We start from the raw sequence: 24,339 nt of genomic DNA on the forward strand, positions 1-24,339 counted from the left end.
ATGCTGAGATCTTTGGAGGAAGGTGTTGTAAGTGGGAGTCACATTTACCCTTTTCACCAGAGTATCTCTAGTTCTCAAGCGTCCAAATGTAGCACATGACTGGGGAAAGGGAGCTCACTGGGGAAAGGGAGCTCTTCTTGCTTTAGCATGAAGCATAGCATAGCACTAAAATTGAAAGACGTGAGGAATGTAAAAAGCAGAGTCAAATTTTCAAGTGAAGGATTGGTAGCAACGTTGGGTGATAATAACCTTTTATGTCATTGTAGGCTCTACCAAAAGGGACCTTAGTGTGGTGCCTTTGAAGGGCTACACTAATGATGGAGAGTAATAAGCTGAGCTGATGAAGGAGCTGTGGAACTAGCACAGAGCAACTGAAAAGAAGTCTTGGTTAGCATGTGTGACATAGTTTAGGGTGCTTAGAAGTTACTGGAGTAGATTCTTCCAAAAGGTAGAGGCTTTACACTAGTAGGTGTGACAGTGGGAAGGTGGCTTATATAGTCAAATCCAAGAACCAAATTATAGCTTTGCATTCCTCTGATAAAAAGCAACAAAATTAATATGCTTCTGTTTCCCCTTCCTCTTCTACTCAATATTTTCTAGTGTAATTGAAATTGGATACATGACTTTTAATTGATTTTTTTCTTATTCTTACATTAAATATCTTCTTTTTCAAGAATAATTTTTCCCCGTACGATTTAATTTTGTCATATTTACCACAATCATTTAGAAAAAGGTCTGACTGGTAGTAATGTGCTAAGAAATTCTTTTATACTATGTTTTCTTCATTTCTGTCCTTTTATTTTCTATTTATTTCTTCCAAAATATGTCTTCGTGGAAGACTCCATGATGTGTGTATATTTTTAGCCTTTGAATATCTGATGATTTCCTCCCATTGTTTTAAGATAGACAAAGACTTGACTAGGATGTCTCCAGCTCTTACTCTCACCTGAACTCCAGAATCCTATGGCTATCTCTGGGTCATCTCCACTCGAATGCTTGAAAGATATCTCTGTTAATATGTTACATATATCTCTGTTAATATGTTACATAAGGTTATGTAACATAATAACAGAGATATCTTTTAAAAATTGAAATTTCAGGGGCATAATAACAGCATTTTGATTATTCAGGGAAATACACTTGTTCTTAGGTTATATGTGATGAAGTATTAGGTGTTGTAGCAACTATGAAAATGTACTGCTCAGATCTCCTGTAGATAAGAGCAAAATTGATTACCCTGGTGGCTATATGTCAAGTACCTCCCTGATCAAGCCAAGGTACCCTTCATGCTGCTTCCAGTCAGTGGCTGTGCACAGTGGGTGGACTAATGCAGGCCCATGCCCTGAAGAAGTGGGACCCCATTAACAGATGACTTTGGCTCAAGACTTCCCATTGGCCTGGCCAAAACTTACTTGGAAATGTGCTGCATTCTGAAATGTTTCTCCCCAATTTCCTCTTCTTCTCCCTGTTCTTCACAGGAGTCTCAAGTATCTCTGAGTCTTCTTCTGCTGCCCCAACCATTTATTTCTTGCAGCTCACACAATACATCTCTTGTAAGCCCAATCTTATACTGGCATCTACTTCACAGAGGGTCTGAACTAACAGGGTTACATGCTATGATGTCCAAGTAGTTTAGGAGAAAAGTGTGTGTGTGTGTGTGTGTGTGTGTCAGAGAGACAGAGAGAGAGATGAAAGAGAGAGAAGAGAAAGGAAGGAAGCAAATATCTCAAAATATTAATAATTGATACATTTAGGAGGAGAATAACTTGTATTAATTGCATTATTCTTTTTAAGATTTGAAAGCTTTTAAGTAAAATGTGGCTGCTAAAAAATAAAAATTTAAAAATTACAAAAAAAAAAGAGATATATGAAGCTCAACATGTGTATTGACGAGACATCTATTTCTAACTTCAATGTCTATTCTCTTCAGTAACAAATCCCTGATTTTATTTGAGGCACATTGCATTCAGCCTAAATTTTATTTCAATTAAAACATCATCTGACTTTTATATTCAAGCAATGGGAATACAAGTAAACATGTTATATGGGACTGTGGGAAGTCTTCCTAAAAGGTAGGAGGTCTCTCCTTTTCACCCTCTCCTTCAGGGCTTCCTGAACTGTGTATGTGATTGCTAGAGCTCAAGCAGCCATCTTTTGAACATGAGGCAATGCATCAGAAAGGGCAGAGGAGCAAGAAAGAAGGCGTCACAGTTCCTAACGAATGAAGTTACATCATAAAGGCATCAGCCATAGAATCCTGCCTTTAGGACTCTGAAACATAAAAGAGAAATAAACTCTTATTTAGTTGAAGAAGTTGTTATTTGGTGTCTTCAATTTATTTAGACAGCTCATTCTGATGCGTTTTTTCTTTTGTGATAATTTATTTTATAATTCTCTAGTAATTTTCATCTTCAAAAACTAATTTGAGGTGATATGAGATTTCAAAAGCATTTTCAAAAGAATTTTATTATAGTCCAATGTGAATTATCTATCTTTATTTGAATGTTAAATATTATAAAATAGTCAATTTTACATAGCAAAGAGCATTTCTAATTGGCTAAAAATTTAAGGAAAATTGTTGGCATTTACAGCTCAACCTAATCTTACACTGATATTCTGTCCAAACTAACAACACGATTTCCATCTTAACCTCCTAAACAAAATTCTCCCTAGCCCATTCTTCTAGATGCTCAAGAGGAAAACACACACACACACACACACACACACACACACACACAAAAATCATCATAAACTCCCTTTTATTTAAGTCAGTTTCTTTCTTAGACGTTTATAGGATACCTTCAGTCATTGCAATATTTTATAATTCGCTAGGATATGCTTAGGTGTGGCTGATTGCTCCTACTTAGCAGGTGGGTAATAATCACAAAGAGGCATTTAGATGCTTTCTCATAGTTCCTTTTTGTTTCTGCTGTTGCTGTTTTAAAGTTCTGGGTTTAAATTAACAAAGAATTATTTTTTAACCAGTCCATCTATATTAGTTTCCTGTGGCTTCCGTAACAAATTATCAAAACTTGGTGGCTTAAAACAACAGGAATCTGTTCTTTCACAGTCCTGGAGGGCAGATTCAAAGTTAAGGTGTCAGCAGGGTGGTTCTCTGTCTAGAGGCTCTAGGGAAAATTCTGTTCCTTGCCCCTCTTGTTTCTGGTAGTTCTTGGTCACATCACTCCAATCTCTGCCTCCTTCTTCGCATCACCTTTTCCTCTGTGTGTCTGTGTCTTCTTCTTTTCAAGAACACTTGTCATTGGATTTAGGACCCATCTCGATAATACAAGATGATCTCATCTCAAAAAACTTAATTATTTAATTATCTGTTAAAACCTTTTCTCCAAATAAGATAATATTCACAGAGTCTGGGGATTTTGGAGGTGGTCTTATCTTTTGAGGCCACCATTCAACTTACTACACTATTCATGCTACAGTTAGGGGTGTTTTCTTTGAAAGATCAGCCAATCACTGATTTGTGCTATTGTGTATTGAGTGTCTATCATAACGCTATTGTGAATTTGTGTATATGTGTGTTTTTGATGTGTGTACATTGTGTATGTGTTTTATTTTTCTTTGGTGCTTCAAAAGGAAGCTTGAGGGTACCCAATAGCCTGTGTCTACAAACTAGATATTCTGCATATATATGAAATGATATAATCCATTATTTTTCAGGCAAAAGTTTCCATCTAGTTCTCTGCTCTCAGGCAGAAAATTTGGATAACCTACACAGGATATTACCAAAGTAGCATAACAAATGAAAGTTGCTGAAAAAAGCTAAATATGCTTTCATTTATGCATTAAATACACATCTCTGGGGTGACTATGATGTTCCAGGAGTCATGCTAAGTATAGAAATGATTAAGATACATATATATTGTATTCACAGATTTCATAATGTATTAAAAAGGTATGATACAACATAAATGGCTATACATCAAAGAAGAAAATAATAAGGATCCGAGGAGTGAATACATTCAAATGCCATGGGTGTTAGAGTGAAAAGAGAAAAGACAAAATAATTTAGGGGAGACATGCACTTTGATTCCTTAATATATAGGTATGAAATGAATGAGTAAATAGATTTGGATGCATTTTTTATGCATTTGCAACTACAAGAGAGGTATAAATCTTTGTAGTAAAAGCCAAAAATTAAGTAGAAGTTCTACTATTTTTGGAAGAGTAAAACTGCAAATAAATCATTTGCTATGTTTAAATTAATATATTTTAAAACTGCTGTTTGAAATTGAACATTTTAGAATTCACATAATTCATTCTATGCATCTATTTGTTCAAAGAAAAGGAAGAAAAGAACAATGTAGGACTCTGGAAAGACTGCCAGAGGAAGTTACTGGGATTTGCTCCCATGCAGTGTCTTCCTTGAATTTCACTTTGCCTTTGAGGATAAGAACAGGGCTTGAGAAATACTTCAAAGAGGTTTTCTGGCCAGCTATGTTTTGCCAAGCTCTCACAGCTTTCTCAAAGCTTTCAAAATTATTAAATACCAACATACATCTCCTACACTTTTACTTTATCAGGAGAGAACACTGCAAGCAGCATCACAGCCTTCAGAATTCTTTATCATGTCATAAAACAGCTGCATTCAAACTGCAGTGCTTCCACTCAAGCCATAACAAGGCAACGTTGACATTAAGATGCAATGTTCCGCAGATGCCAGTTTTAGCAATAGCTATAAGTGTCAGAGAACATTATCACATGGTAACTCTTTCAAGTTTGGAATGTGACTTTTATCAATCTTTGAAAATGATTTCAAATTTACATGCCACCTTAGATGGAAAAAAAAATGGCTAATTCTTATCTATATTGTCAGGAATTTTAATTAGTTTTGTTCTTTTTCTTATCTTAACCCATTTATGCTGGAGGTTGCAATTTTTTGAATTTTTGCATGAGTGAAAAATGAAACCTTGGCGATGATCTTGAGCAGTATGATATAAATAACTCCCACATGCTTAGCGTTCCAATAATGGAACACTAGGCATAAGTGAGTTTAAAAATATCTTTTCTCTATCCATAGTCAGCATCAGTCACTTATCTGCTTTTAGGTGGAAGAGCAATTACTGGAATTATCTTGAGTCTCTGTGAAGTCTAAAGGCTCTTCCTGATATTTGACAAGCCCCAGAACACTGCCAGCATGAATAACGTTTACTGAACGTCCAGTGTGTAAAAATCAAAATCAAAACCTTACAGACTTCTAATCGCAAAGATTTAAAGAACAAAAAGGATGATTCATGTTTTAAAGGTGCTTACAGCCAAGTGGGGGTTCAGAAGTACACATAAATGATGAATGATTACATTTATGTAGTGCTTTGCAAATTACTAAGGTCTTATAGACTTATTGCTTAATCCTTACAATAACCTGGCAAGATAGCACTTAGAGATAAGAGAAATTGAGGTAACATATTTAGAGATAAGCAATTTGAGGTAATTTATTAAAAAGAAAAGCTATTTATTGGCAGAGCTGTGGTAAAGTCTAAATCTTTTTTCTCTAAACTCACTGTTCTTTCTACACTATAGTATGAATTAAGTGCTGTAAGAATTTAAATCGGAAAGAAAGATGATTGTAAAATGGGAAAATGGTAGAGACTTCACAAGGATGAGTGGCTTAGCTTGATTGCTTAGGATAAGAGGACTGACATCACCTGAATACCTGGCAAGGGTAAAGACATAAGCCATTCCGGGTCATTGAGGAAGCGGATGTGCTGGACCTTCTTAGGCCCACTGTGTAGCATACCACCCTCAGCACTCTTAACATGGAATGGCATCCTGGTCACCAAACTCCCAGGTTTTCAACCTTCTGAAAGCATTTTTCCAAGTTGGTTAAAATTTGAAAAACCAAGAGTCACATGCAAGTTAAGGAGGAAAGAAGAGCCCTGGATTGCTTTTATTATTATTATTAATTTATTTTAATTTTTTCAGCACAATTGCTTCTTTTCAGAAACCTGCTCCTCATAATAAAGGGCATTTTAAATTGGGGTGATAAATATGTACTCACTCACAGCCTTTAGAGTCATAATGTGCTAATACCTTCTATAAGAGTTAATATCTTAAGGTGATTTCTACCTAAGGTTATGTATTCTTTTGCTCACTATTTAAGATTGTTCACACATCCCCTTTACCTAAAATAAAGTGAAGGTATATGTATATTTTTTATCACTCTGTGAGGAATATCTCATTTGATTTTTTTGTTTCTATCCTATTAGAAAGCAACCAATTAATTCTCCAATGCAGGTATTTGATTTCCATTATTTATTTCTTTATTGAGAAAACACTATATGTCAGGTTTAAGATAGATGATTTTTTCCACAAGTATTATTTCATTTCTTCTTTATTAAAAATCTCACATTGCTAAAGAAGAGAAATGTGAAGCTCAGTCAATTAATTTCTTCTCCTGGATCACTCAGTGAACTAAATGGCAGAGCTGATATTTGAACCCAAGTCTCCACTTCACAGTCCCTTACTCTTTCCACATTCCACAAGAGCTCTTTAACCAAACTTCAAGTGCCTGAGTTTAGGGCCACTTCAACTCATCATCTGCTGGAGACCAGCCACTGAAATTAATGTTTGCATTTGTTTTCTTGACTATACAGGGTATGTGGGTAATCTTTATAAGATTCTTGTTTCCATTACCATGGAGTTAAATAGAACAGCTATACATAAATCAAGACAAACACACACACATACACACACACACACACACACACACACACACACACACACACTAAATTCTTTAAGAATGAAATGTTCTGCAGCAGGGGTAAAGTACAGAATACAAAGTATCAGCAACGTGCTGGATAGCCCGTAGACATCTTTAGAATACTAATCATGTGTCACTTCCACGATGCATACAAAGTCTCAGCAGCTTTTGGTAAACTTGGATAAAATCACTGGTAACTTTCGGCTTTGTTTCAGTTGGTGGATTCATGAGTAACCTGATCACATAAAGACATCATCATGAAATATGCATAGGGTTGAACTGTTTAGTCACACATCACATTTTCTATTAACACATTCTCATTAGATTTTCTAAACACTATCAGGGTAATTCATCCTTTCATGCTTCAGCTTATCTCCTCCTTCAGATGCCACAGGCTGCTTCCACCACCGCTTCCCCTCCCAACCCTCCCACACGCACACACCTCACCTCTCCCCTTCATGTGGCCCCTCTTTCTTTTGTCTCTCCATGTTCCAGACTTTTCCTTAATCATCATTTTTGTGCCCTTTGTTGCACATACTTTCGGTAGCTTATAGACTGCACTCTTCTAACACTCATTCTCCTTACTTCCACTAAAAACAATATTCAAAACAGATGTTCCCAAATTAATTCAACAAATTAGAAATCTAGGCCATACTTTCTAATTTAACTTTACTTAAATCATTCTGTGTGACCTGTCAAAGCATATGTGGAGGAAAGTAAATGAATTTGGAAACCAGCAAAATGTGGATTCTAATCATAATTCTGACACTTTATCAAATGTGTGACCTTATACCTCAGTAGTAAAGATGAAATATTAATATTTCCATATAAGGATACTGTGGAGACTAAATGAGATGAGGAATTCAAAGTACCTCGCTGTGTTACCATACTGCAGTTGCTTAACCTTTCTTTGATTACATTTCTTCATATGGTTTAACTGTTTAGTCACACATCACATTTCTCCTTACACATTCTCATTAGATTTTCTAAACACTATCAGAGTCATTCATCCTTTCATGCTTCAGCTTATCTCCTCCTTCTTCATATTTAAAATTGCGTAATAATTATATATCTCATTGGGTTGTGTGAACATTAAACTGGTTAACATATGTTGCTTACAACTATGCCCAGCACAGAGTAATACTTATCATTATAATTACTTAATGCCTAACATCATGCTTACCATTGAAAGGAGAGCTCCTATAGTTCTACAAATAAGATATTAGAAGACAAAGTCTTAGATTATTGATTTGTCAAGTGGAGATAAGTGCACACTATTGAATTGAGTAATACCTAAAAAGCATAATGGACACATTAGAATAGATTTGAAAATAGAATTGTTAGGACATGGTGACATTTTATGAGGGGGCTGAGGAAGAGCTTGGAATCAAGGATGGCCCCCAGTTTATAACTGGGTAACTAAATTCATGGTGATATCCTGCACTAAGAGAAAAGAAACAAGTTTTGGTTGAGAAGAAGGAGGGCTCAAAGGCATTATGTGGTGTAATATAAAGCCTAAAAGATTCCACTGGATTTTAACCACACAATAGTTTACACTGGAAAGGTTTATTGGAGTGGTAAAGACAAAATGAGACTGTAGTGGATTGAAGAGGGGATGGTCAGTGAAGATGTAGAAGCAGTAAACCCTTTAAGAGTATTGATTATAAAGAAGAGAGAAATAGAGGCTGGGCACAGAGGCTTGCACCTGTTATCCCAGCACTTTGGGAGGCCAAGGTGGGCAGACCACTTGAGGTCAGGAGTTTGAGACCAGCCTGGCCAACAGGTGAAACCCAATCTCTAATAAAAATATAAAAATTAGCCAGACATGGTGGCAGGCACCTGAAATCCCCACTTCTTAAGAGGCTGAGGCAAGAGAATCACTTGAACCCAGGAGGCGGAGGCTGCAATGAGTTGAGAGATCTTGCCACTGCACTCCAACCTGGATGACAGAGTGAGAGTCCATCTCAAAAAAAAAAAAAAAAAAGAGAGAGAGAGAGAGAGAGACGTAGAATGTTTCTCAGAAGGTTACTTTTAAGAGTCAAGATGTTATATCAGTAACTATATTGATTTTTCACAACCATAGTGTTTCTTGAGCTGCTATAGTTTGCTCAGATAGGGACAAATTATACAAAGTGGCTTAAGAATAGTTTTAATCTACCTGGAGAAATATGAGATATGTGTAAAGAGAAAAAAGGTAGTAAGAAGAGAGAACATATACTAAGTGCCATATGTATGGAACTGAAAACAGTTAAAAGCATTTAGTCTCAATTGGTGCAGGCTAGAATATTTGGGCAAGGATTCAAACAACAGGCAAGACAAGTTTGTTTTAAAATAAGGACGAGGAACACGTTGGTCAGGAAGGTCATGAGGCAGGAGTCATTGGTGTGAGTAGAACTTCAGACAGAGGGGCCTGGCTTCGGCATGGCAGTCAATGATTAGAGGGATAAAGTGAAGTGTTTATTCAGCTCATTTTCTCATCTTTACTGGAAAGGTGAGCTTGTTGGAAAGCTGTGTCCTGCACAATATCCAGCAATGTAGTAAAAGTCAAATAAATATTTCATAAATATTTATTGAGTAAATGTTGAATTTATAGAAAACCTATAGATAAGAATTTTCCTGGAGTAACACTAAAAGGGGAAAATTAAGTCACAAATAGGATATTTATAAAAAATACGAAACAACAATTTGGTCTGATAACTAAAGAATTCAATTCTAGGGAAAGTTGCTGCTAAATATAACCACCCCATAAAATTCTCCCATTCTTCTCATTCTTTCTTGCCCTTTACTCCTGCAGTGTCAGGAATACATTTTAATTCAGTATGAATTCGTTGGTTACCAATAACTCTCTGGCATGGTTCTTGCTTTGGTAGAGCTTATAACCTTATTGGAAACAAATGCTATGAAAGCCGGGATGAGAAGAAATCATCAAGCAGGGTCCTGCAATATGGGGATATTTATTTAGAAAAAAAGCTGGAAGTAAATTCAAACTTGGAGGAGACACCATGAACAAAGGGAAGGAGAGAAGCAAGAAGGAGCTAGAGGGTATTCTGGGGACAGTCACATAGCATTGACGAAGGGTTAGAGCTAAAATAGCCCTAAACCGTCATGGTTGATAACTTACATTTCTGTGACTAATACTTCTAGCTCACAGGGATAGACTATCTGGTGTCTTGAAAAAATAAACAGCTTCTCTTCTCAGCAACTGAAGAGACGCTGAATGGTTCAGTGAGTTTAAAAAAAATAGATATGTTCATTTCTTGTGAATTTTCAAAGTATCCTTGATGGAAGGCATATGGGACTAAATACATTTTTAACCTGCCCTTTTGCAGACACATGGGCATTTAGTTTCCCTGTGTTCGCTAAGGGGAGATGGAGATACCATAGTAAAAGCTATAGTTTCAGATTAGTCCAGTAGGTAAAAGCAGTTTCCTTTCTTGAGTTACCAACAAATCCCTGCTTTGCAAGGAACTGCAAACACATTCCCCTGAAGTCATACTTTTTAAAACAGTCGTTTGTGGCTCCTTCTGAGAGGTTAGAAGAAAAGACTCCTTAGAGGTCAAGCTCTGCAGGAGCAAAGCCTCTGCTCGTCAGAGATAGAGCTGTCTCGCCTGCTCTATTGGAGTTGCCCAAGTCTGAGGCTTCTCTTCTTAATACAGAAAACGTTTGTTGATAAAACCCAGCTCTCCTCACAGCTGTTATTTTTAAGCTCAGCCCTCCTCTGCTTGACACATGATACCCCTACGCCAGGGTCTTCTAACAGGAAACTTGGCAAACAAAATGTCAATGGCATCTTTTTTTTTCTCTTACTCATCTTTCACATAATTTGTCCTTTAACCTCTCCTCTCCCTGGCCTTGTTTTGTTTCCCTCACTTCCCCACTAGTGTCTAGGATTGAATTTTAACACGCAGAGATGGAGAGTATTAACAGACCTTTTATGTCTGGTTGTTGAATAGGTGCTCAGAAGGTCCCTGGCACATTGCCAAAGAGTTAGTCTTGGATCTGGTTTCTTAAATGTGAGTGAAAAGAATCCAGTGACACTTTTGTACAAATGGATATCCTGTAGTTAGTGCCTTTATCATCTGTATCTCCACACTTCACATAGGCTGGAGACATGCTTAGATCCTCAGTTCAGGTAAAAAAGACTAAGTAATATAGGAAAAAGAATAGTTATTAGTCAAATGATTGATTGGGTGGCCTTGGGGGGAAAAACATCTCTTCACATTCTTCCTTCATAGAATAAGGGATCATTTAATGATCTTTTCCTTTCAATTCTAAAATATTGCTTGCTGTATCTCCTTTTTTTCTGTCTGCTACATTTATGCTATGTAGACTTTCATATTGTTTTCCTGCCTGTCCTTTGGTTTGGAAGAATTGTGTTTGCTCATCACATGCAAATGTCCAGTGCATTTCAGGGCTTATGTACGGAGTAGGGATTGCATAGTGACTTTGTAATTTTTAGTATATTCAAAACTGAATATTCAGAAAGGTGGCTAGGAAGCAGTATTTAGGTAATACTTAAAGAGCAAAAGTTGGAAACTTCTTTACTTTTTTTTGGCTTGATGACTTTATTTCAGTAATCAGGCTAGCTAATTATTACCTTTTCATACTTAAATGTCACATATCTTTTGCCATCTTCTTTGTCCTCTAAAGTTTTGACTATATGCTTTATGGGAAAAAATCTCCCACACTGTTCACCTGTGACCACCAAATCCAAGTTTCACAACCAATTGTTGAAATTCAGAAACCTCTGCTCATCCACAGTACCAATGCACTAGAGAAATGTTAGTCTGTATGAAGAAAAATTACCAATTTTGTTCCAATATCCTTCCTCCCTTTCTCAATTTTAAATTAAAAAGAAAACAAATTATATGTAATGAATTCATAGCTGTCATTTCCTGTGTTGTTACCTTGATTGTCACTTCAGCATTCAAAAATGTTACATTTTGCAGTTTGCATACCTAAGATTCTTCATAAGATTATACCACGTTAAAATGAATAAGAAATGACTGTAACCATACACAGAAATGAAAATTATATTTGCTTGTTTATTCTAGAGCACTTGCTCATAGAAACCTCAGAATCAATATCATGCATGTATGTGGTTAGATTTATTCGGTCATTATCATTCTTCCACTTGCTTTTTATGGTGTTGAGCAAATAGTAAGTGAAGAGTATGAGTTTTTTTTCACAATACCCTCAATAAATGGGTTTAACCACAATACAAATCTTATAATCCACCTCTTCAATCCCACTGGCAATGGGACAAATCCACTAGCTTTAGAGGTAAGCCTTCAAATATACTTCTACTGACAGGTTGAAGTTTGTTTTAGGAAAAATCAAGGTTCTACAATCCTTTGCATTTATTGGAGTTTTCAGTTTCCATGGTTTCCAAGAGTTCACTGAAATTAGGCTTTCCATGTTTAGAAGTCATGATCGGGGCTTTGGTAAATTCCTTTTCTCTAACCTAGATTATGTTTAAGATCTGTATATTGCTATTCCTGGATGAGTATTGGGAGCTATTGAACGGTCAACATGGCTCTTCACCTGCATGCCTCCTCTAAAGAACCAAGGATTCTTTAGAACGAGGAATTTCAAGGCAGTCTGTGTGAAGTCAAACTAGGGTTGTTTTCTGGCATCATAAAACAGTAAAATTACAATTTGTATTTGTAGTGAAGAACTGCCTTCAAAGAGATTAATAGGAAAGCCTACACTTGAGGTTCTCTGGCCTTTGGTAAGGAGGGGAGTGCCCTGATAAAGTCTGAAAAACAGACTTCTGTAGGCTTCATTTATCTTGAGAAGAATTCTTCTGGACATGGTAGGAATCCTGAAGTAGTTTATGTTAGGCCCCAAGGTACATGGAGGTGTCAAGAATGTAGGGTGAAGTGGCCTGATGCAGGGGCTCATGCCTGTAATCTCAGTGCTCTGAGAGGTCAAGGCGAGAGGATTGCTTGAGGGCAGGAGTTCAAGACCAGCCTGGGTAACATATTGAGACCTAATTTCTGCAAAATGTTCAAAAATTAGCCAAACATGGTGGTGTGTGCCTGTAGTCCTTGCTACTCAGGAGGCTGAGGTGGGAGGATTTCTTGAGCCCAGGAGTTCGAGGTTACAGTGAGCTATGATCACACCACTGTACTCCAGCACTTCAGCCTGGGCAACAGAGTGAGACCCTGTCTCTGTAAAAACAGAATGTCTGGTGAGGCTTTATTTGGCTATGAACTTAAAGCATGTGATTTCTCATGTTACTGTACAATTGTTATCATGTTTCTATCTGCAGCCCAAATTGTGTAACAGCCTCAGGTATTTCCTGATAGTCCAGTTACCACATAACATACATGAATAAGGAGCTAATCTCCCTGAGCCCAAAGGTACTGTCTCTGTTATCCTGGGGCTCAAAACCAGGACCTCTAGCAGTTGTTCTCAAGAAGATAATGACTTGATGATCAACAATTGTTACCTAGCTATGTAAGAAGCAGAGATTAGATAGGTAGGTAGATGATTGATAGATAGATAGATAGATAGATAGAATCAGATAAGAAAAAGACCAAAATAGGAAGCATATGAGACTATATTTGCGACTACAAGGAACTGATCTAGATGACTTGGAAGAGTTTTTTAGGAAAGGGTACAAAGATCCAAAGTAAGTGGATGTGAATTGCATTTCAAGGGTCTAGTCAGCACCTTGAAACAAATTGGAATCAGTTCAGTGTATGGGAGTCTTATGTTCAGGTATCCCACTGAGTTTGGCAGTGGCAGCTGCCAAAAGTTCATGAGGGGTTTTCAAGTAAGACTCAAGAGAAGAGAAAAATGTAGTTGCCTATTCTGAAGGTGACCAAGGTGAGACTCCCCAGAAAGGTCTGTGGCAGGAAGAGAGTCCTGAGCTATCACGCAGCTCTAAGGGCAAATTGTGGCAGCCAGCAGATCGGAAGACCAGGACTCCTCAGCATCAGGTTTGAATGATTGCCTGTCAGGCAGATGTGTTTGTAAACTAATGACTTTCACAGTGTGATGAGATTGAAAATGAAGCCTAATTGCTTCCACTGATTTAACCCTTGGAATGCTTCCAGGCATGCCGATAGCCATGTGTCTTTAATCATGTGAGTTAATCACCTTCAGGGATACATCAGAAAACAGTGGCTTATAGGAAGCCTGGGAAGCATTGCAGTTGTGTTATTAAGCCTACACTTCTGGGGGTTGTCATCTCTTCAAATAAGGACGCTGAGAGGTTGGCCATGGTGCCCTTACACTAGTTTTGTTAGTAACGACTGACATAGGCAATTACATGGCTCTGTAATTCAGAAAAAATGAATTAATATTTATGAATTTTTAAGTGACTTAAAAGAACTCCTAATGGTAGCAGAGTGAAAGTAGCAAGTCACCTTGATCCTTCTAAGGCCACCATGAACTTCAGTCCAGCTCTGAAAGAAAATCAGAATTGGAAAACGGTCTAATAATCAGGCCAGTCTGATTAATAGTGACAATTAGTATTGGACTACAGTGCATAACCAACTGATTATGAATCATTTGAGCGCTTTAGGTAAATTTTCAATACAGGCAATTAAAATGAAAAGACTCATGATCCTTACATAATGACTTCATTAAATTAATTCAGTTCTGAGGTTGGGGAAAATTTTATTTTGTAGAAAGGAACCAACAGAATTTAACTTCCATTCACTTTTGGTTAAAAGAAATCTGGAGAAAACATTTATAAGATTTAAACACAACACACACATATGCAGACACCACATTGCAAACACCTTATTCATCTCTGAACGTGAACTGTGTTACTGAGGAAGAAAGAACTGAAGGTCAGAGCATGGATTCTATTCACATCGCTTATTTGGATGAAGTAAATCTTGCCCTCAGTTATATTTTGTATTCCACTAAGTGCATGCATTGTTAAGGTTAAGAGAACATTATTGTGGAGTAATCTGTGAAAGACAGACACTTCAAAGAGATAAATACTCACTTCTGTTACATAAACAATTGACTCAAATCATTTGCTTCATGGTAAAAGACAAAGCTAGAACCAAATCCAAATACTGTGGTATCAGTGCAGTCAGGGGAACAAAGATTCCTTTAGGTGAAACACAGTCATTCAATCAAAGCAGAAATAGTTTTGGAGAATTAGACAATAAGAGTGGATGGAAAAGAGACTCTCTAGGGCTAAGAGTGACTTGAAATATTCCACAGTAAAGTCTGTCTCTATTGTGAGTTTTGAGTCAGAAAACACTTTGCTTCCAAGATTCATTACTTAATACCTAATGTATACGGCTTTATTGTTTACAACAGTGCGTTTGCACTTAAGTTGTACAGACATGCTGTAAGCTAGGTATTATGTATATTAATAATAACTAATACTTATTTAGCAGTTCAGAATTTACCAAATTCCATCTATCTCTTTTTCATTTTCTTCATTCCTCTTACAATTTTTGAAGATGAGAAAAGGAGTCTCAAAAAGTTAAAGTGTTATAATTTGGCCAAAATCACAGTACTGGTAATAGCAAAAACTAGGTATTGATTTGTCTTCTGACTCTAGGTCCTCTTTCTATGTAGTACCTCCTGTTCCTCATATTTCTTAAGACTATTTTTTTCTACTTGGTTAATGATCCGTTTTATAATAAATTCTTACATTCACTATATTATTTTCTAGGTATCTCAGAATGTAAACCACTTTAAATTTTAGATTATGTAACTTAATCGTTCTTTTAGTTCGTATTTCATTCCCAATCAGACCACACTGTCTTTCTGAAGGCATACACTGCAATTTCCAGCACAGAACTTAGCCTTCACAGCAGAGACAGTAAACTGAGTCAGAAATTGGTTGAGCTAGAACTTCAACCCAAGTCCTACCATCTGGGGCAAGAAGCCAAGGAGACTGAGGGGCAAGAGATGAAAGGAGATAAGTTACAGTAAAATGTAGAGATTTGTTCAGATCTCCAGATTAGTAAATGCGCTTCTAGCATATCATATCTCCTATAAAGCAGGGTGATCAAAAGGAGCAATAAAGCCTTCTGAGCTGCTGACACTGCAAGGTTAGCTGGGCATGCTTATGAACTAAACAACTTGCTTCTGAGCTTAAGCCTCACTTCACACAACAAAATTGCAAGTGAGCAAACAGCGTGGAGTATAGAAATCACATTTATTTAGATGAAATCAAAATGGTAAATGCAGAAATGCTAAAAATTACCTTAAGCGTAAAGGACTTGTTGACTTTTATCTACTTAAATTCCTTTAATTGTCTTTACCAAACTCTCTGTTATCTAAAAAGCATTCCTCAGTGACTCTTCACCCTAAAAGATGCTTCTGGAGAGTTTAAGATGCAAGTGTATGTATGTGTGCGTGTGTGCACACATGCATGTGCACACCTTATGTGTACATGTTTGTATATTATAGTATAAGTTAACTATTTTCCTTGACCTCAAAGGTAAGGGCTGAGACACTAGCTCAACTAACTACTGATAGGTTTGCTCATCTGTCAAATCAAATCAAAATTTTCTGATTTGTCAGATTCAAATTAGAAGGATCTGACTCATGGGCCTGTTTCCACGAATGTTACAATGCTCATGAATATACTGTGCAGCATCATGTATAACAGAGGACTGTCTTTCTCTCTCAAGATTTTATAGAAGAGCAAATGGCTGTAAATAAACCTCTTGGGTGATCTTTTGAAGGAAAAGAAGTCTGAGAATTCCCATCACCCTTCTATTTCTCTCTCCTGATCCTGATGATTGTCTCCCTGGTGTTGACCCTCTTCATGTGCCTGGCTTACTTCCCAGGTCAAATTGCACTTTCCATGTTTGCAGTGATTATGCTTCCTTTGCCTACATTTCTTTAAAGAGCCTATGACATAGTATCCAATCTCTTGAAGGGAGGAAAGTTAGTCTTTGCCTGCTTTGCCTTGGTGGAACAGAGGTATATTAGATTTATTTCTAATTAGCTTATTGATTTCAGTCTCATCACCTTACAGTGACATATTGAAAACAGGTATTTTGGGCACTAGCTGGTAGGCCTGACTTCACCCAAACAAGATTTCTGGAATTTATTTCCAGGCATCTAATTACAGCAGTCCTGACTCCTTCTTTGGGTATGGTTGGTATGAGAATCAGCTTCTCCTAAAACAAGAAAGTTTTGGAGACTGAATCCTGGCTCCACCTCTTTCCAGCTATGGTAAGGGACACTGATTTCACCTCTCTAGCCTCAATTATCCATCTGTAAAATAGGTATGCTAATACCATCTCCATAGTGGCTCCATGAGGAATGGAAAAACGTTGAAAACACCAGTGCCTGCTCACAGGAGACCCTCACTCAATATTTACTCCCTTCTCTCTGCACTGCCACCCTCTGTGCCACTGCTTCTACATTCCCACAATCTTTACACTGCTCCAAACTTGTAGCTCATGACATCTCTCAGTAATAAACTCTTGAACTCATCTTTAATAATAATTGCACCAGCTCTGTTGTCCTAGCTGGCTTCAGCTCCAAGCTCTTCTCCTTCCCTGGTATCCTCAAACCTGACATTGCTGACCCTTCACTCAACCTCCCTGACTCTAGAGGCTTTGACTCTGGGTGTGATGCCCACTGAAGCTAGGTCACTGTGACTGATTGGCACAGGTTCTCTCAGCTTCAACCCTGCCTGCTCCCCTTCATGAATTTCACTCCATATAGGAAGCACAGCTTACTTCAAAGTGGGAAAAAATGAGTGAAAGAATCTTAGAGATGGTATTACAATTTAGTTTTCATTATTACTGAGTGGTTAGAGAAGGAGTGGACAAATCCAAGACTATCTTGAAGTGAAGAGAAACTTTCACTTTATTCTAGCACTTGCTAAGTCTCATTCTGCAAAGTCACTTTCATGGCATCCTTTTTGACATTTAGACCCATTTATTGCTATGAACTCGCATTGTCCTGTGTTCCTAAACTGTCACTGCATCCTGTGTTTTGTTTGACTTGTTACTGTTTTTTAAACATAAGAGTTCACTTTGAATGTGACTTCAATATGATAAATGTTATAGTTGTTTATCAGGTGCGTCTAATCTTCCCAAGCATAACTCTGACTCAAGTTCCACAAACTCCCAAGTAAGCCACTATTCTATTCATAAAAGTTGCCAGGTTTTCTGGCTCTTTCTCACTGTGTATATTATTGCTTTGTAGTCAGAAGGCCAAGCTAGAATTTTGGAGGTTATCTTTGTTTTTGTTGCTGTTATTGTTGTCATTGTCTTTTAGCCTCTAATATTTAAACTGCTCCCAGATATAGACACTTCTCTCAGATGTTTTGGTGAATCCACTCCACTGCTTTCTTTTTTCTACTCTACCTTCGCACTTTAGTCATTTGGTAACTGCATTCTAAAGTTATTCGGAAATAGTCTGTGATTTCAGAGTATTAAAATATATACATAAAAACCTGTACTAGTGCTTTCTGACATCCTGCATCAAGTCCAGAATTGTTCTCTAATTTCAAATTCCCTAGCAGTTCAACACCACTTTCACCCAAATATTCCCTCATTATTTTTTAGCATGCACTGATTAATAAGTACATTTTTAGTATAATTCCTATTGCATACTACACACACTCCCAATTCTTGCCCTTTGCCAAGATCTTTCCCCAATCTAGAATTCATTTCCCCCTTTGTCTCTTCCAGCCTCATCTCCTTTACACTACCGTATAAATTCAGTCTTTGCCTGTCTTGTTCACCACTGTTTTCCAGTATACAGAAATTTTCCTGGCACATGATAAAGTCTCAGCACATATTTATACACTTACAAACTGACTGTTCTTCAAAGCCCACTTCAAAGCTAATCCCTTTCTTAACCGACTCTATCAAGTAGTACAGCGTGTAGATGCACTTTTTGTGTTGCATTTGAACTTCCAGAGAGCTCCTGGTGCTGTAGCATTCTCTGACAGGACAGTCTCGTTCTCATCATGTATATTCATTAGTAATTTGTTGTTAAAGACATCATGTTGGAGGTCTCTGTTTTGTTTGACATCCTGGAATACTTCTACACCGCGCTACTACAAGAAATACGATTTTAACGTATTTTAGATTTTCTGTAATTTAAAAGAAGATTATCTATACTCCAAAGACAAAATCAGTAGCAATTACAAAAGAAGTTCAAAAGTAACTTTTTTTGTAAAGGTCAAGTCAAGGTGGGAAAGCAATTATATAAAGTGATTCAATATCATATTGGACTCACTCAAGATTAAGAAATAGTGGTGTTTTTCATGTTTTGACCATGAAGCAAAATAATTAAGGATAAAGGAACATTATGTAATTTATTATAAAATAAATATAATATAGCCCATATGCACTAAAAAAATCCAGTGGCAATCTCCTAATACTGAAAAGACTCATTTACAAGCCAAATGTGAAATGAGCATCAAAGACATATGGTAAGAAGCATTCAAAGACAATCTTGGACTATCATATGCATGTCTGTAAGATAGTCCACAACTAAATTTACTAATTTTGGGGAAGAGTAACCTCTCCTTGGACTATCTCAGGTTTGATTTACTTCTTAAAAAGGACACTCTTTTTTCTGCCCTTATTGAGGTGTAATTAACAAACAAAAGTTATACATATGATGTACAAGGTGATGTGACTTATGTATACCTTGTGAAATGATTACCATAATCAGGCTAATTAACATATCTATCCACCTCATATGGCTACCTTTTTGTGTGTGTTGTGAGAACATTTAAGATCTACTCTGACACTGTTCTTAATCTAACTTGAATTCTTGGTTGAAGGGGGACTTTGGTGACCTTTATGCTATTCTCCTCAAAACCTTAAAAAGTGGTTTAGCTGGCATCATTTCACAGATCTCAAAACACTCCTTTGTGCTGAGATTGTATCTAGAATGTATTGATCATGGCATTTTCCATAGGGAATCCTTTTGCTACATTCATTTCAGGCCTTGTCTTGAACTGTCCTTGTGCCTAGGGTTCCAGCAAGCTGGTTGTCTTGCTCAGACTCTAATAGGCCCATGATGCTTTTCACTCTTTCCTTGTAACCACAATTGTGTTAGCAAATGAGCCTCAAGGAGCTGAGAAACTGATCTTCAGCTGATGGGTCTTTTTGACAAGTTTAGAGGGTTTGTCTAAAGTAGGAATTCTTTATACCTTCAACATTAGATAAAGTATAAACATGATTACATTTTATAAATAGCTATTTTGAATCAGCAAAACTAAAAAAATTTGATTTAGCCCTTTGGGGCCAATGTAGTCTCTAGGGCGAACAAATGATGTCTATGGTCCTCTTCTTTGAGGGACCAATTAGATTAGGACATAGCAAAGCTTACTCAATGTCTACTTTTTTTTTTTTTTTTTTTATACAGTCACAATATTCTTCTCTATGAGGACGGGCATGCTGTGGTGGCAGATTTTGGAGGTGAGATTTCCATGAGTAATACCCCAAATGGCATCCTTTTTTATTTTGTTCCTACTGGGCACCTGATATTCTAGCGTGAAACTGAACACCGAACACTGACAGCTATCCTACTCTAAATCATTCAAATTTCAGTGACCCTACATTTTGAAACTCTGTCATTTATTTCTAGTTTTTCTTCTTTGTTATCTCCAGCCAAGAGAAGGGAAGCGTGAATTTGAAAAAGACAGAAGTTTCTTGAGGTTTCAAAATTTTAGCTGTGATTGTTGACGTTGGTTTTAAGATATTTCCTTTGACGTGGTTTATTTTCTCTTTCCCTCAGAATCAAGATTTCTACAGTCTCTGGATGAAGACAACATGACAAAACAACCTGGGGTTTGCTGCTGCTTGTGTTTCCTATAATTATAAACCAATTAAAATGTGTAAACTCAGCGTGAGAGGACGTAAGATGAGAACAGTTTTAACTGGAAGAAATGTCATTGTCTCAGTGTCAGGATAATGGCTTATGTTTTTATTTTTAGTAAGCTTTCAAAATAACTATCTCAAGGTTCTACTAGAGAAATAGATAAGATATATATTTGGAAAACATTATGGATAAAATACTATAGAACATGTTTCAAATGTAACTGAAAAGAACGTGGTGGGCATGGATCATTTCATATTTAGATCACCTAACTACTTATAGTGGAGTTAACATTTAATAGGGAACTCACTATAAAATTAGTAGTTCATCAGCATCTATTAACTATTCATCGTTCTCCACTTTACCATTGTAAGGTAATAAGTGGTATATCCAAGTATTAATGTTTAAGTAAAATATAAATTATAATATCTGAAGCAAGGATAATTGTACTCAAAATGTCTGCAATTAAATTCATTACCTGCCCTCTCCTTTACTCTCCCCAATCCCTCCCCCTGAAAAAAAGTAGACTTCTCTTTCTGGACTACTTGTGATAACTAATTACCTAAGCCTGGAGTAATTTTTCATTCCTTCCGTTTCCTGCTTCTGCTTACACTCAGTCACCTTTTCTGGATGTCTCTTTCTTTTCTTCTTTAAGTTCATCTTAACCTCTTAAACCTCTCATTTCTTGCTGCTTCAGTTCAGATTCTCATCATTTCTTTTCTGGACTAGTATCACAACAGGCTTGTAACTCCAGTCCTCTCTTCTGATTCATTCTTTGCAACATCAACTAAGTTCTCGTTCCTATGGAGCTAATATTCTACTGGAAGGGGATAAATACTGGACAAATTAACAAAATATATCTCAGGCAGTGATGAGTGTTATGAAGAAAAATGAAAGCAGAGTAAATGAATGGAGAGTGATGAGGATGCCATTTAGATAGGATGAAGGAAAAAGTTAACATTTAATAAGAGGCCTGACAAGGGAGTAATCTACGTGGGGGGAGAGCTGTGCAGGTGGGGGCAATAGTAAGTGCAGAGGTCCTGGGGCAGGAAAGTTCTTGGTGTGTTCAAAGTCAGCGTGGCCGGAGTGAGGTGATCAAGGAGGAAAGTGGCAGTTTATGAGGTGAGGGAGGTGGGAACAATGAGTGATCTTTTGGCAGGACACAAAGCTCATCCAAGACATGGGACATAGAGGCAGCTAAATTAGTGGTCCTCAACCCTAGGTGCACATTAAAATAAGTTTAGAAACTTGTTTAAGCATAGTACCTGAATCTGATCCCTAGAAATTATGATTTTATTGGCCTAAGATTGATCTTGAGTAACTGCATCTTTTAAAAATTCCCCCACATAATTCTAAAAAGCAGTTAGTTGAGACTCTCCAACTAAATAAACTTTTGTTGAATGTAATTAAATTGAATTTAACCAACAGCAGGTAATATTAACTCTCTTATTCTAGCAGCATAGTCTTTAAGCACAGCACTAATAAATAAATAAATTAGTGCTAATAAATAAATTAGTGCTGTGCTTAAAGACTATGCTGCTAGAATAAGAGAGTTAATTTGAAATTTATTTTGAAAGCTGTTTTGTTTCTTATTAGTTCTGTGGCTTTATGTATGTTATCTAATCACTCTATGACCCCTCTGTGCAAAAACGGGCATACTGTGTACCTGCTCCCACATATACAATGTTGTGACACAATGCATAATTTGCTATAAAAATGGAGGCTCTCTGGAATGTGGAAGCTCATGCAGAAAAATTGCATATGAGCACCATAATAAGAATAAAGATATTATTGGAAAGCTGTAACTATGCTTGATTTCAAAATAAGGTGTACATTTCAAAAGAACTAGCAACCAACACTACACACAAGATTTTGGTAAGAGTGATAAAAGAATAATGGTTTCCTTCAATGGATATTTAAAAGTGTTTAGCAAAGTTTATTTGTAAGATAAGGTGCCGTGGGGATTTAGAACTGGGAGGGTGTGGCTCCTCTGCTTTGTCCTTGAGGAATCTGAGGTCCAGGAAACATGAGACTTGCCCAGAGCTGTTCAGTAAGTGGTAGAGCCAGAACTAGAATTTTCATCTCCTAACTCAAAACCCAGTGTTCTGTGCCCTAAACTAGAAATCAACTGAATTTATGCATTTGCATCCCAAAATGGAAACTAATTTTTTTAACTGAAAAATGGGAAGTCACAAATGAAAAGAATGTACATAATTTCATCAAAACAGAGGCTAGAACTTTGCATGAAGGGACTTGTAATATTTTATGGGCTTCCTTTCCAGGATATTGCACAAACAGCATTCATAAATAGCACATCTGGGCAGAGAAAATAAGACAGACCTGCTCCTGCCAGTGATAAATCTACTTCATAGGAATATTCTGGGCACTCCTCTGGAGCCATTTCTCTTCTCAGCCATGAGCGCACTATTTATGGGCCTAATTTAGTAACTTCCTAAATTACAACCTGAAGACTTGCAGGAGGTGCCTCCCACAGAGTGTGATTCACTCCCAGGGAGACATAGGGTCCCTGGATGAATCCATGGTTGGCTATTCTGAACCTTGAAGGCTTCTAAGGGAGAAAGATGTTTATAGATTTAAAAAAAAATAATACTGCCTCTCATTGTATAAGAGGCAGAGTTACTTGATGATTAATTACTGGTGTGATGTTTTAGGAAGAATTATGAATTTTATGATCTTCCAATGATTAAAAAATGCCCTTTGAGGAACTGAACAGCCACAGTAAACACACTGTGTATGTATAAGTGTGTTGATTATACACATTGAGGGCAATATGTATGGATGTTAATTTATATTTATGCCTTTTGAGAGCATCGGGAGAACACAGCAAATTCTCACTGAGAAGAATGCTACTCTGCAGCGGAGGAACCGAACACTTGGTAAATGGCTTGTGGATGTTTCTTGATGTGCAGAACCTCCGTTGGATGGCTCCTGAGGTGTTCACGCAGTGCACTCGGTACACCATCAAAGCAGACGTCTTCAGCTACGCTCTGTGTCTGTGGGAAATTCTCACTGGCGAAATTCCATTCGCTCATCTCAAGCCAGGTAAGACACGCTGCAATTGAAGTTTTCCTGTTTGACAAAATTCACTGGATTTTTATAACTTCAAGAAATTTTTTTTCACAAAATGATTAGTCTCAGTGAGATGGCAAAAGAGGAAGTAAGCAAACAATCTCAGATTGTTTTAAGGTGTGTGCCCAACCCAGAAAATTTGATGACTTAACCGTGATTTCAGACCCAGACACACAGAAATGCAGGTATAAATATATATTAAAGTTTAGGACTTGACTTATTGATTGTTAATAAAACAAGCAAATAACTACGATCATGTGGCATGTGAGGGCAAATAAAGTGGACAATGTGATATTTATTTTTTGAGATTAGATTTTAGAATTGCCCTTTTAACATGTATATAGGGATAAGAAAGTAGTAACACAGAAATAACCTATTAGGGCTGCTCTCTGCTTACCTCACATCATAAAAAAGAAGATTGATTTTCTTAACATTTTTGTATTATATGTGTGTGTGTGTGTGTATGCGTCTATATATGTATCTATCTATATATATGTATCTATCTCTCTCTATATATAGATACATTCTAAAAATGGAGCATGTAGTGAGTCTGGCTTTCATTGATGATACACATTATGCTTTGCTTACATGTAGAAAGTGAAGGTGAGGAATCTAATCACAGGTAGAATATACGCATATTTTAGGTTTAAAGTAAACTTCATTTGCATCTATCTCTCAATTGCATTTGGATTGCTTTCATATCTTGTCACACTAGACAAATCTCCTTAAGGACTTTGCATCCCTAA

At 37.0% G+C, this 24,339-nt stretch overlaps 1 protein-coding gene across 13 annotated transcripts in view; it reads left to right on the plus strand.

Moving 5' to 3' along the window:
* TNNI3K (TNNI3 interacting kinase) overlaps window positions 1-24,339 on the plus strand; it is a 301,755-nt gene that overhangs the window by 179,464 nt on the left and 97,952 nt on the right. For all 13 annotated transcript variants that reach the window (XR_007720751.1, XR_007720754.1, XR_007720811.1 and 10 more), the window contains 3 exons: window positions 20,051-20,103; window positions 20,423-20,475; window positions 23,434-23,566. Coding sequence is in view for 10 of the 13 variants with exons in the window: in XM_050766192.1 (XP_050622149.1) it covers window positions 20,051-20,103; window positions 20,423-20,475; window positions 23,434-23,566 (239 nt within the window). In the remaining 3 variants the exon portion in view is untranslated. The remainder of the gene's footprint in view (window positions 1-20,050; window positions 20,104-20,422; window positions 20,476-23,433; window positions 23,567-24,339) is intronic.

The sequence above is a fragment of the Macaca thibetana genome, chromosome 1 (assembly GCF_024542745.1).
Source record: "Macaca thibetana thibetana isolate TM-01 chromosome 1, ASM2454274v1, whole genome shotgun sequence".
Lineage (NCBI taxonomy): Eukaryota > Metazoa > Chordata > Mammalia > Primates > Cercopithecidae > Macaca > Macaca thibetana.